Genomic DNA, 14,803 nt, shown 5'->3' with positions numbered 1-14,803 from the left:
GAGAACCCCTCAACTTAAAGCTCCTACCGCAAGGTAAAATATCGATGTGTTTCCATTAGAACATGTACGTAATTACCTCCTACCGATATCAAGACGGAAGACGCCAAAATAAAAACACGAAAACTCCACAAATAAGATAGTTCTCGTGATTTCGTGCCGTCGGTTCAAAAACACGATAACTCGACAAATAAGGCATTTGTCGTGTTTTCGTATCGGCGGTGCAAAGTCACGACAACGCAACAACTAAGGGGCGCCAAAATGACATATTTGTACCCACCAACACGAAAACTCGAAAAATAAATATCTCATGCCGGCGCCCTATAAACGTCGTGTTTTCCTGTAAAATGTGTCAAGTGGTGTTTTCGCCTCGCTAACACGACATGGCAGAAATCAGCTGCCACAACAACTGGTCTCATTTTGTATGAGACACTATGTAATTTTTAAATGAGCTGCGTGATTTGCCTGATATTTGGCATAATATCAAACATTATATTTTTAGTGTTTACGTATCTTCATTATGGTTATCTACGCACTAAAGTTAGATAGTGTGGAATCCCAAACAGATAATGACGCAATAAATGATCCTATCTGAAGAAATATCTCGATTCTATATATGTGAATATAACAAACATGAAAAGGTAAAGCTTTTATAGATATAGCTGCCTGAATGATATGTAATATCTTATACTCTTTTACAACGATGTGTATATAAGTGGGTTTTTGTATTGTCTTTTTGCGTCATTGTTTTCGGATCATATTTTGTTTGTTATAATGCCAAACTATTTAATCGCTGTCTTTATGTATCAATATTAATCTTTGCTTTATGTGTATGCTGACTGCATTAAAAGAAGACTATGTGAATATCCCCTGATATATATCATTTCAAATAGAAAGTGCTGGTGTTTAGGTACCCCTCAAACAGTCAATGAGTACATAGTCAGTTTTGTTTACAATTCAAGCTGTGTAATTGATGAAAGGTGATTACCTGAATTGTCATTTTATCTAGAGAGTAAATACAATCTATATTCCAATACCTGCATGGATGAGAGGATCAATTGGTTATTATAAAATGCCACAAACAGCTATAATAAATGCGTTCTTAAAGGGAATTCCTATAGTTTTTTATGCGCATTTTTCTGCGCAGCCGATACTATCTATTGCAAATTGGAGTGAAGCCAGAATTTGTTGAAACATGTGACATATTATCTTAAATATGATGAATCTTGTATAATTCTGTATAAAATAACATTTTTCAATAAGTTTTATCAGTAATCAAATGTTGATACTGGTTTATGTTGTATTGACATGTATCATGCCTGACATGTATCGTGTAAATTGCTATTTGTTGCTGTGTTTTGACAGCGTATTTTAGTACAAAGACAGTATTGTTCATATAATGTTAGACAATTAACTTTGTATTAATTAGACAATATTTCCTTTAAGATCATTTAGTATTCAATTATAGAAAGTATTCAGATGTTTTTAAACTTCTAGCAGATATAATCAATTTGGTCAGGTTATCTATACACAAGGAAAACAGGAAAAAAAGTCTATGAAACAGTTTTTTCGAAATAAAAAAAAAATGTTCTTTACTATGAGTATTTTTATTGAAAATAGTTCACAAAAATGAATATGAAAGATTTTTCTTCATTTGTACCCATCATTGTAATGATATAGTATTTAGTACTTTTTTCGTTATTGTTGCCAATTGAAGGGGTCCGTGCAAAAATGATATAAAAGCAACTAAGATCATATAACCCCTGTAACTGTTGTCATTTGATATTTTAAAGATATTTTATGCATATGCTGTATATATTGATCCTTCAGAAACATGCAGGGTGTGTTTAGTGTGAACGTTCAGCTACAAAATCTTACAAGACAACAAGTAGCCTATGTTCATAACAAAGTGTGTCAAAAAGGATACCAGATAGACGACTACATTCTAAAATCTTCTAAAAGTGTGCGATACATCATTCAAATGCTCCTGCGTTTACCGCTGGTATTTGCAATACATTATTGGCTATTACTGGGTCCCTATTCGGAAAGTAGTGTTTTCGAAATACTTTGGTTTATAGCCAGAATGTTTGGTAAGATTTATTCAGATTTAAATTTTATCGACATTGATTTTAACTTAATTTCTTACAGAAATAAAGCCGTTTATGAGATATTCAATATCAATTTTGACAGGATCCAAGATTTTTACATACAAAACAAGCAACTCCTACAATTGTTAACTCAAGCATTAGTAATAAATAATATGCATAAGATTCCAGGGTTTATTCTATACTAGATCTAATTTAGTTTATATTAATTACATACTTAAGTACTACTAGATCTTATTAAACTTATAGTTATGACGTCCAAATTGATGTGTTTTAGTTTTATTGATACATACGAACAGTAATCAAAAATATATTTACACTTTTACAGTTGTCTATACAATGGCTCGCGCTTGGATCTTCAATACAAAAACTTTACTGCTGCAATACGGCTCAATATTTTTAGAGATCTGCATTGGAGTGATAGAGGAATCCTTATACTGGACGTTTCAGAACGAAGCTGACGAAGTCTGCCATGAATCACGTGTTGTCACGTGGGGTGATGTTGATGACGTTTGGTGGAAACCAGCACTTATTGTTGTATTAGTAGAATCCATATATTTTTGGTTACATGTGTACATGCACATGAAATTTCAAAATTTAGATCAACATTTCAATCGCTGTTGCAGCTTTATTGCATTTCTTATACCTTTTTGCCTATTAATGTTTGATATCTTGCCAAGTGTTTCGTCTTCGGCAGTATATTATATGATTAAGGTACGTCTTGCAGTTGTCTTAGTAACAGGAATGTTTAAAATGGAGGCTCTTGACAGAAAGATTGATTTTCAAAACCTGAGTGAAGAAACTGAAAAGTGTAACTTTCTTCATGGGGAAGACGAACAGAAATCAGTTCGGCGAATTCATTATTTAGAAAACAGGGTCAAACTGAATCGAAACGAGGCGCATATCATGAATAGCTTCACCAGTAATCGAGGTGTCAGGGATTTACTTCTTATTTTTGGTGTACTTTATTTTGTATCAGCATTGATTTTAGAACTATTTTGGTATCAAACAGCTAATGTTTCTGATTTTGGCAGTCCTTATTTTATCGCTAAATTCCTTCTAAACTGGTCTACAACAGTAGTACCTGTAATAACAGTCACTTCTTTGTTAGGGCGCATAGAAACTGTCGTTACTGGTTTTGCAGTCTGGTTAGTATCTTGGGATGTAAACATTATCAATGCAATCAATATGAATTCGGGAGTGGTTGCACAGTATACATTTGCAACTTTATTGCTAGAATCGGGCATCCCTTCAACAAATACCAATCTAGACGTAGAAGGGTTATGCATTATAGTCTGTTTGATTGTTTATTATACTTTAGTTCAAGCAATTGATCTCGTCGGACGTAAGATACTAGAGATGAGCAACCGCGGAGCACGTCTTGCAGTATGGTTTTACTTTCGAGTACTGATCACACTTATATTATTAGCGGTAGTTCCAATGATAGCCTTAGTACTCTTGGCTGATCAACTTGTTAAGGACCCATGGATTTTATATTTTTCGTCAGGTAGCATTATCTTAATTTCAAATGTTTTATTCTTTGTTATTGAATGGTTGATAGTGTCGTTTACGTGGTATACAGACCAGTATTTGAATGTTTTGGAGAAGAGTATTCAATATACACAAGTTGCTAAACAATTCAGTTACCTTTTATTGTTGCCTTTGCAATTTTATGCCAGATATTATATTCCCGCCTTCAGAGCGTGGTGGATGTTCCGAGCTGGAAATTCAATTTTCAACTACATTTTCTTGGTAATCTTATTTATCTCACAGCAGAAACGTATATATGACGACAGAAAAAAGTTGCTGAAGTTGCTCAACAGCCTTTCGGATGTTTCATACACGAATATTTCATCTAATGGACAAACGAATCGTGTTTGTTCAATTTGTTTCTCTACATTAGATGTTGGGAAGGCGCTTCCATGCACGCACACGTTCCATGAAGAGTGTTTACGACAATGGTTTCAAGTGAGGATTGTATGTCCAACCTGTAATTCACAAGTACAGTAAGGCAATAAAATATGATGTACTGACATCTACGTGCATCACCTTTACTCATAAAATATGTAAGAAAACACGTTAAAAGTATAGAACGCATCACAGAGAATACAACTCTGTTTAATTAATAGTGTTCATGGGATATGATTCATTACGCCCCGACACAGTCTTAAGCGGAATATTATTACACAGTAAAGTTAAAAGAATTACAGGACCAGAAATGAAGTATTCTTAAAAATTGAGAATGTACTGAATTTTCAAGGAATATATTTAACATTATACCTTACATTTTTATCCTACTGAGTTACATGTTAAACTGATATATAAATATATATATATAAATATATATAAACTGATCTATAGCGCTTTTGAACGTTTATTTTATAGATGAAAAGAGCGCTATAAAAATCTGGTAAATAATAATAATAATAATATATAGACGTGTTTATTGGCAAGATAAGCATTTTTATAAATTGTGTACTTGTTATTTTCTTTCTACATTGTTTTGTCTCTGTATTTGTAAATGCTGTATTGTCGTGAGAAACAGTGTCTTGTCATATTGATATAAAAATGTCAGACACATCTTCCTTTGTTATGTGTGTAGAGAATCATATTTAACAAAACAGACTATCTGGATAAGCAAATCAAAAATATAAATATGTGTTGAAATATTTGATCTACAAATTAGTCTGTTTTTATATAAAAAGAAAGCCTGAATCCGAGTGATTTATCTCAATATCTTAGAAAAAAGCATGGATACCTTACATGTGTTTTATTTTGTTCTGTTATATAAGTACGTATACAGTAAAAAAAAGTTGCCCAGTGAATAAAAAATATAAGGTTATGTAGCAGTAGTTCGGAAAAAAATGTGCTTCCATGGTGTAGTCGAAAAAAGTCGCTAATAAATAGATCCTAATTTTTCATTTTTCACAAATATTCGCGTAAACTGAGTGCCAAGTAGGCATTATTTCACTAACGGAATGTATTTTACATAAGATAGGACACTTAATGCTTATAAGATGTTTACTTGAAAACGAAAGTTGGGTGTTTATTCTTCGGACCGCTTTATTAAATGTGGCAATATGAGGGTACCTGACTTCAGATGACTTGCATTTCACTGCATGCAATTCAACACACCTTTTTCTTTTCATTGTCTCGAAGCAAATGTATGGATATCTTGGGGAAAATATGTCTACGACGGAGTGAAAATCTATATAATGTATCAAAATTGATCTGAAGTTGCTGAATATTTTTATGAAACAAAGAACAATCTCTTTTATTGGTATTTAGCCTATAATAACAAGTATGCACTTTTTGTTACATTTTAGTATATCCGAGAAATTTTAAGAAAGATTTTTTTCATGTGATTTTTGAAATTTATATAATCATCGGTATAAATTGTGTAATATATTATGTACAAAAATGAAAATTGAATAAACAAAAAGAGTCTTTCAACATTTTATTATCTGCGTAACAAGGATTTCGAAATTTGCCAATAATATTTTTCTCTCTATACCAATTTAAGATAATGTTGTTTGTTTTTTGTTGTTTTTTTTTTTGTTTTTTTTTTTTTTTTTTTTTGTTTTTTTGTTGGATTTAACGTCGCACCGACACATAATAGGTCATATGGCGACTTTCCAGCTTTTTTTGGTGGAGGAAGACCCCAGGTGCCCCTCCGTGCATTATTTCATCACGAGCGGGCACCTGGGTAGAACCACCGACCTTCCGTAAGCCAGCTGGATTACGGTCTCCCCATCAGAATAATCATATTCTCTTATTTTCTAAAAGTCTGGTTTATTTCTCTCGTAATGAGCGATCCGCGTTACCTTTTCTTGACATCGTTCCTTTTATTATAATTTAGAAGCAATTATATAAAACTTAATGACAAATTTACGTGCAGCCACTTGTTTTCTTTTCTAATTATAGTGGGGATATTCGCCTAGTCCCTTGTTATTTTTTCTGATGATTTCTTTTTGTCTTAAAATCAAGATACAGTTAAATTGTTTTTTCTCCAACTAAGAACTCCGAAGTTTCATAGAATATTTATTCCCTTAATCACTTTGCTAATAGCCAGTTTTTTTATAAGAAAAACCTCAAGGAAATAGATGTGTGTATTATGTACGCTTATACTGATCCTGTATTTATATTATGTTCCTCATCAACTTTGCATGTCACCATCATCTTCTTTGATATCTTGAATAATATAAGAGAATATTTTACGGAGAAAAGAAGTAAACGGCACGAAAAGATGAAGAAAAGACGATGTCATAAGTTATAAAATATAAAAAAATAGTATCCCCTAGGTGAAAACGGTGTCACTATACAGGCCTTAAGGACTGATCTAATACTTTGTTAATATACATGTAACATATGATATCTGAAATGATCATTTCAAATATTCGTGTGTTTTTGTTGTTTTTTTGTTTTTTTTTTAAATAGAATGGAAAAATTTTGACACGAAAAAGAACAATTTCTAAATCATGGAACACGTAATAAACAAAAAACTATTTCAAATATAAATTCAGAAGAAGAGCAAAAGATCGCCTTTTACGCAAATTAACAATCAAATGAACAGAACTTATTTTTTCAATTGTTCTTTCATTAAACAGGTGGCACATGTACAACTGGGCAACTCTATATTGCATATAACATCAATATAAAATCAAACACGCTTAAACCTGTTCTTGGCAGGGAAAAACCTTAACTGGAACAAGTCGTTAGAATTGTCTATGACAATGTAATACCGCTTTCTGATCTTTTTTACAATATTATCAGTTCTCTCGGGCGAGTCCATTGTGATGTAGCTGATAGAAAAGGGTTTTCTGGAAAAAAATTAATGTTAGTATAAATATTATTTTTGATTACTGAATCGTTGTTCACTATCTGAAAATTGAGACACTAAAATGATAAAGTATCGCTTTTTGAAATTTATATTTTGTATAAAAAATTAAAAAGCATTGTGTACCATGCATGATCATATGCTGGCTTATGATATCAGCATAATATGAAAGCATATTATGCAACCTAGACAAATTTTGAATGAGCCTCTTCATGAGAGGAAATAAAATATGCAACACATCTCACGCCCTCTCCTCACCCCACCCCCACAAAATGTTTTCCATTTTATCGCTTGACAACGCAGAATGGAACTTTGTAGATTTTTATAGTAATAAACTGCGCAGCAAATATAGACATAATTCTTTGAGATGTAATTTCAAAAATGCAAAGTAATTATGTCCAAGTAAAAGTACGAGTTGTATTGTATTGTCCGCGTTATCAAGAAAGGACGGCGTTTAAAACCAATAACAATTTTCCAAAGGAGCGGTTGATTTGCAATTAGTTATCGTAAAATAAATTTTCCTCCGTTCAAATTCTTTTATTTTATATCACATTAATTGCTGAAGTGAACGGCGCATCCCGGACGTACAATTATACTGATCAAAACAACTAGCCCACCATCATCTATTATTTTGCCAATACCAAGAGAATTGCAGAAAGTACTTTTTGACACTTAGCCTACGTCTAGAATAATAACTTATGTTTTTCATGGTATTTCAATAACGTTTCGAAATAAGGCCATTCCAAGTTTGGTCTAAATTTAGTGTCCAACGTCTGCTAGGTTTTCGGCTGTCTGTTTGACAAAATAATTCTGAATTCGTCAGTGACTACACATAAAACTAAAGTACCCTACATTTATTTTTTCTTCTGTATATTTTACATACACAAGATGCATTAATCAGCGTTAAGGTTTGCCTTGTGGTGAATACATTAACGTAACGTTGTAAGACATAGCCGCCTATGTTTTACGTTCAACTGGCAGGAAATCAGGCCCCGTGTTCACAAAACATTTTGAGTCTCAGCTGAGTTTGATAATGAAACTTTATTTGTCATTTATATCTACATTTTTGTAAATAGCATGTTTAAAACTAAATTTTAAGTTAATAACTCTTTTCAAGTGGCTATTCAGTATTGATGGTCAGTGTCAGCTGGAATTTAACCTTAAGTTTTAATAAAATTGATATTAAAATTCCCAACTCAAACTCAGCTGAATCCGAAAAATGTTTTGTGAACACTGGGCCAGATCAACATATTTTACCCTTATAGAGCTGATAAGTAAGCAGAAAAAGATCTTTAATTATAAAGAACATGAACAGTAACGTTATCAAATACGACTGTTTCACCCTTTGAAAACATGTAAGTTTCAACTGCATACTGAAACTTTTGTTTAAAGTGCATCTTTGTGTTATGCATGCCATTTTATCAACATTGTATTCTTCTGGAACTTGTGAAAACCACAGATGGCGCCAAATATTTAAACATAATAGAAAGAAATCCTTTTTTGAGGGCAGTCTAATTACATAAATGCAATTAATCTGTTTAATGAATAAATGGCATGCAATTTGTAGTTATTAATCAACTTCGAACTATATAATTGCCGTAAAGAAACGTCGCATTTAATAAGTATTAATCAAATAAACATATTGACTGTAATGGTGAATGAATGATGTTTAACAATAAACATGTGTTTGTTTACACCCTCAGCTAGGGTATTCTTGGAAAACGATAATGGTGAAAGCTGCATTTAACCTCGTCTCGCAACTGACAGTTCAATACTTGATCATTAATTAAATGACAATTTGTAGAATACTAAATTGGAAATTTACTGTTTTCAATACTTTAGTGATTTAATTAGTTTCTGTATATGACGATAGATGGGTCTGAAATAATGTCCGAACTTCATTTGAAATTTAATTGTGGCGGTGTGATGCTCAATCGCACGAAAAAAACATAATATTTACAGAAGTTAAGAACTGACATAAACTTGCCTTCAAATATTTCAAGTGGAAAGAGTAATATAACTTGTAAATAATGACAGCAGTATTAACGGAGTTGCTTTTCCTATTCGGATTGGAATACTGATGCTTTTTTCTCCAATGCTATTTATTGTGTGTGATCAAAGAGTCCATTGAGTGATAAAACTTGTTCTTTAAACCGGCGCTGCAGGGCGTACGGGAGTTGCACATTCCATAACTTCGCACGTATAGATTCGATTGTTTGACTTGTTTGCAATTCATGCTTACATAGGATTTTTCTTTCGTGATTGATTTACAAAATCAGATTCTAATTGCTGTGTGCTGGCTTTAAATTGTATATTGCATCGATGATGTTCTTATTTCTAGTCCTTAGGGATTATGGAAGATAAAAGGTAAGGGTAGATTTCTCGGAATCACAGAGCACCACAAACACAGCCACAGAGCCACGCATTTGCAAAGTAGGCCCACAACAAAAAGAAGCTGTAACAGAAATTATAGACGGGTTGCTTCAAAAATCCAAGAAGTACATTTAAATTTTATGCAAAATATAGAAATAGGGGGAGGAAAGGGTAGGGAGTAGAAAAGGGGGGTGGAGAGGAAGTGGAACAAGGATATATATTCAAAAGGGAATGCTACGTTCCTTAATCACAGTTACCCTACAACGTAAGCCACAGCTGCGCAGACTCTCGCGTACAAAAGACACACACACACGTACGCACGCACGCACACACGCATAACTAACTTACATAGATAAATAAACAATCAAGTAAGATATAATAACACTGTATGGCACCGCCCAAGACACACAGATGCACACACACACGCACACGCACACACATAAGCAGTAAAAAAAACAACATTCGGGCACCGCCTAAGGATTCCAACAGCCAAAATTAAGGTGGGCACGATAATTTACTCATAGTAAGAGGAGAGGGGATGCAAAAGCAAGGGAGCGCAAATACAAGTGGAAAGGTTGGAGGGACGATAGGGGGAGTGAGGAGGACAAACAAGACAACATACGCAACACAAAAAAGACGGACTGAAAACAATTTGAAAATAGGGGCACCGCCTTGGAACCGGGGGTTTAAACGCGTTTAGGGCATGCCAACCTCGCACTTACCCTATTTTAAAAAAGTTAGACAACACAATGTAAAAAAATTCACTCCCCGCTGAGAAAGTCAAGATACTGTCATTTTATAATAGTTCCGCTCAAGCCGGTAGGTGTATATTCCATAGCCTCTCAGGACCAGACAAAATCAAACCGAATTTGAGACATGTTTCTTGCTTACATTATATGCTTCCAAACATTTTCTAATGAATTTGATTAACCTTCAAAACAGTCGTCTTTAAGTGCCAGTAAAAGGCTACGAGAGAAAGTTTGATAACAAAATAAATGAAATACATATTGCTTAGTTCGCGTTGAAAACTTTAAAAATCTTATAGACTTATGTGTATCTTTGTATTTGATTAAGCAATTTTCTGATAACTAAAAAATCATGAACGCCATCCAAGTAACGAATTCAGAATGAAACGGTTCATTTCAAATGTTTAAACTTCTTTAACAACATGTTTGCTCTAGATAACTACTTAACTTACACGAATGACTGTATTAATAGTCTGAAGAAGACTTTGTTACTGTAAGAAACCATGGAATGTTTTCTGGGTAAAAGATATCTTCATTTAATGACACAGTCCCCTGCGAGTAATTTGAGACACATTTTATTTATATCAATCTAAAAGCGTAATAAAAGCTACCGGATATGAAAGATTATTGCATGCTTTAATTGTTTCTTCAGTTCCAATTATAGGATTAAATTCTTTCATTCCCTAGGTAATAATCATTTAGATGTTTTGTGCGAGAAAAAAAAACTTGAATAATAACCTGCTAAATATACCGTATCGCTTACAAACAAGCCTGTTTTGCTGAAGTTTGTAAACCTTTATAGAAATACACGTGGCAAAGGTTATTCATTTTAGAACTAAAAGTGCAAATTTGACGTCTTTTGGTTTTAAAATATGCAATCAAAATATATTTATAGATATTAGGGTCTAATATTGAATGAGTTTATGGATTATGCTGAAATGGCAAAGTCAGTAGCATTGTCTGTTGGAAGAGCTCTTGATCTACTCATGTCAAAGAGTAAACAGGTAGGGGATTTTCAATACACGACATTCTCGAAGCTGTAGGACAGCACGGTTTTTGTGTTTTACATGCCATGCCTTTTTGTTTCCATTACGTGTGTAAGAGATTCACCTGGAGGCGATTACTTTTATTTACACTGTCCCATGTCTTTGGAACATGCTGGGGGTAAGAGTGAGGTTAGGTGCACCAAAAACCGGTTTAAGCTCCCCAGTGGTGTTTTTGCCACTGACCGTTCCAAGGCGGTGCCCCACTGTGTTCCTTTGTTTGTTCGTTTCGTCTTATGTGTTGGCTTTGTGTGCGTGTGTGTTGTTCGTTTTGTCCTTATGTGTTGGCTTTGTGTGTGGGGGGGGGGGGGGTGTGTGTGTGGTGCTGGGGGTTTCGTTTTGAGGAGGCTACGTTTTTGGTGCGTGGCATTCCCTGTTTGATATTTTTCTTTGTTTTTTTTGGCCTATTTTGAATTATGGTGCGTCTATTTAGGGAGACCAGTCCTTCTCTTGTATAAACGCTATTCAAAATCGAGCCATGAGATATTTCTTAGGGGTTGGAAAATATACCTCAAATGTGTCGGTAATTGGGGAATGGGTGGAAACCATCTATAGTAGGGCAATGGGGGTCGGCTGTACGACAGTTTTTTAGAATGTCAAATATAGAAAATAGAAGGCTTAACCACAAGATATTTCATTATGCCAGACGGAGTGCTTCTCTCAGGTGTAAAATCCATTATTTCCGAATATGTAAAATGTTTAATAGCATTGATATAGATGTTAATAATACACAAGTTCTAAGTGCAAAGAATGTTGCTGGCATGGTAGAATGTAAACTAGTGTCAATTGAACTTGATAAGTGGAAAATGTTATTGAATAGAAATTATCAAACAGAAGTACTTAGAACTTATAGACACTTTAAAGTAGAACCTGTGTTGAAAATATTTGCGGTACAATTTATCATTTCATCATAGAAGTGCTTTGTCAAAATTTAGGTGTGGTGTGGCACCAATTCGTCTTGAAACCGGCCGGTTTGAAAATGTATGTTTATAGCAGAACATGTTTTAATTGTAATTTGTGTGTTGAGGGCGAAATCCATGTTTTGTTTCACTGTCCGATATACAATGAAATCCGTGAGGATTTGTATGTAAAAATACGAGATGTTTGTAACACTTTTGATATGTTGTCTGATAGAGAGAAACTAAGTTTTATGCTTCATAATTTGATTTTATATTTTATCAAAATAATTCTAATGACTCATGAAAATTGGAAGACAATGATAATGATAGGTTAAACAAAAAATATCAATTTGTTACCAGCTTATTAGAAACCAAAATTTTCTTACTTAATAAATATTATATACAACATTTGTAGACTGTAAATAGAATGTTTGTACTGATTTATAAAGTCTCTTATAATTTATATGAAGGAGTGCCTGTGTGGTTTTATTGTAAATTGTATTCTAATATGTTTTTCTCTGTTAAAACACTCTTATGCTTAAATGACGTCACGCTAACGTGCGGTGACGACAATGTTTTTGTTGCGACCAAGAAAGAGCGCTACTATATTTTATCTACTGTTTCAGGTTAAGGGCATATAAGAATCGAAATAATTTATTGCGAAAAGAGTGTTTTAACACTGTTTATGCACTCGGGCGGTAATACATCGTACAAATAATTTCATTCGGACTGCGTCATCGTGAAATTATTACGCCCGACGTATACCGCCCATCGTGCATAAATAGTATTAAAACACTCGTTTGCTATAAATTATTTCTTAATTGTACACGTTAATAAAATATGAGTTGAGTTGTGTGGGCGTGATGCAAAATCTCACTAATTTTGTTTTATATATGGTCTATGTTGAGAATATTTGGCTTTCAATATAAATATCGTACGAGTACAATTTCTTGAATACCTAGCGGGGAAAGTATACGTTTGTCCGAGCACGCGCCTGAGATAGATATTCCTATCTTTCCCTAGGGAAAAACCTTGTCTAAAATAGCGTGCACTTAGGTAACGTCACATAGTACTGGCACTATTGTGACGTCATAAATTGTATAAATAATGTCAGGAAATACCCAGATCTATTTGTCTCCACGATCTATTTTGAACGTGACAGGCTGTTTTCCCAGCTAACGCTCGGTTTTCCATTCCACACTGTCCCTCGGGTAGGGAAAACCCTGTCTTACACAGGCAGGCATGTAAGATCTTTATATTCTGGTACAAAAACAAAGACAAATATCAAACAGGGAATGCCACGTACCAAAATCGCAGCCTCCCCAAAACGAAACCTACAGCACACAGACGTGCACACCACAAACACACACACACATACACGTGCACACACACAAAGCCAACACACGAGGACAAAACGAACAAACAAAGGAACACACACACATACACGTACACACACACAAAGCCTACACAAGAGGACAAAACGAACAAACAAAGGAACACAGTGGGGCACCGCCTTGGAACGTTCAGTGGCAAAAACACCATTGGGGAGCTGAAACCGGTTTATGGTGCGCACCCAACCTCACTTTTACCCACACCATGTTCCAAAGACACGAGACAGTGTAAATAGCGGGACCATTACCACTCACGGTAAAGCAAGCAATCTGCAAGCAACCGGTGCTACATACCGTAAGGCAAGCAATCCGCAAGCTACAGGTGTCGCACACGGCAAGGCAAGCAATCCGCAAGCAACCGGTGCCACATAAGGCAAGGCAAACAATCCGCAAGCAACCGGTAATACTTTCGGAATGATAAACTGAACACAGTGAATAGTTTGTAAAAGGACCCACGATATTGCACAATAGATTTTAGTGAATAAACAAAAAAAGGCAAAAAGAAAATATAAGAATATATGTAATGCAACTTATTATGTGATATAAAACAATGTTATCTGTCTCTCCTCTCCTTATTTGTCGAGCAGAAAATATTTTTTTATTTACAATTTCGTCAAAATGTTGATCCGATTTATTGATAAGGGAGGTTACTCTGTAAGTCAAGTTTTCTATTTCTGACCTTAGCATTACCTACTTACCTATCTAATTTTCTATAAATAGAACACATCGCATATACGCGTGAATTGCGGACAAAGGAGCGTTCTTCGAAGAGAATATTTAGAAATAAAAATACGGAAAAATACACTTTGCCTGCAACAAATTAAATAAAGGAATCAATAAGCATATTTTGTTGAAATGAACGTAGGAAGGGCCGCTGTTAACTCATTTTTAATCTTCTGTCTTATTTTCTTTGTTGATAGGTACAGTGATGTAATTCCAGAATGCGCACATTTTCGCAGATTCCTTTTACAGTTGTATATTTATTTTAATTGTCATGGTTACCTTAACTTTGAAGCATGGAGTTTCCCATTTGTGACCACATGTACAACTGGTCAGAATATTTCTAAATATTTTATAGACTCATCTTGATTCTAAACTTTCACTTTTTGTTTTGCTTATGTGTCATATACTTATTGTTTACAGACATTCACTGTCAACTAAGGTGTGCAATAAAGGGCTATCATTTGGCTGATTTGTCAGTGACAAGTTAATACTTCTTTAAAATGTGGTTAGATCGAAATATCAAAAGCCATGGGATCATAACTTATCAAAGCATCAGTGACTTTCAAATAGATTTCCTTGTTGAATTTATGTTTTCATTAATTTTATATGACTAGTCAGCTGCTCTTGTTGTAATATATAGAGGATATTTGTTTGTTTCAGTGAAATATCAATTTTATTTCACAAGTGAG

At 34.1% G+C, this 14,803-nt stretch overlaps 1 protein-coding gene across 1 annotated transcript; it reads left to right on the top strand.

Annotated features, from left to right (window-relative positions):
- The first annotated feature begins 152 nt into the window (after window positions 1-152).
- LOC123544923 (uncharacterized) lies at window positions 153-4,456 on the top strand. Its single transcript, XM_045331081.2, has 3 exons — window positions 153-638; window positions 1,828-2,087; window positions 2,431-4,456. Exons 1-3 carry the CDS (start codon window positions 631-633, stop codon window positions 4,110-4,112), a joined length of 1,950 nt encoding a protein of 649 aa, XP_045187016.2. The 5' UTR covers window positions 153-630; the 3' UTR covers window positions 4,113-4,456.
- The last annotated feature ends 10,347 nt before the right edge of the window (window positions 4,457-14,803 follow it).

Source organism: Mercenaria mercenaria, chromosome 1, assembly GCF_021730395.1.
Source record: "Mercenaria mercenaria strain notata chromosome 1, MADL_Memer_1, whole genome shotgun sequence".
Taxonomy (NCBI): domain Eukaryota; kingdom Metazoa; phylum Mollusca; class Bivalvia; order Venerida; family Veneridae; genus Mercenaria; species Mercenaria mercenaria.
This window is presented reverse-complemented; position numbering and strand designations above follow the sequence as displayed.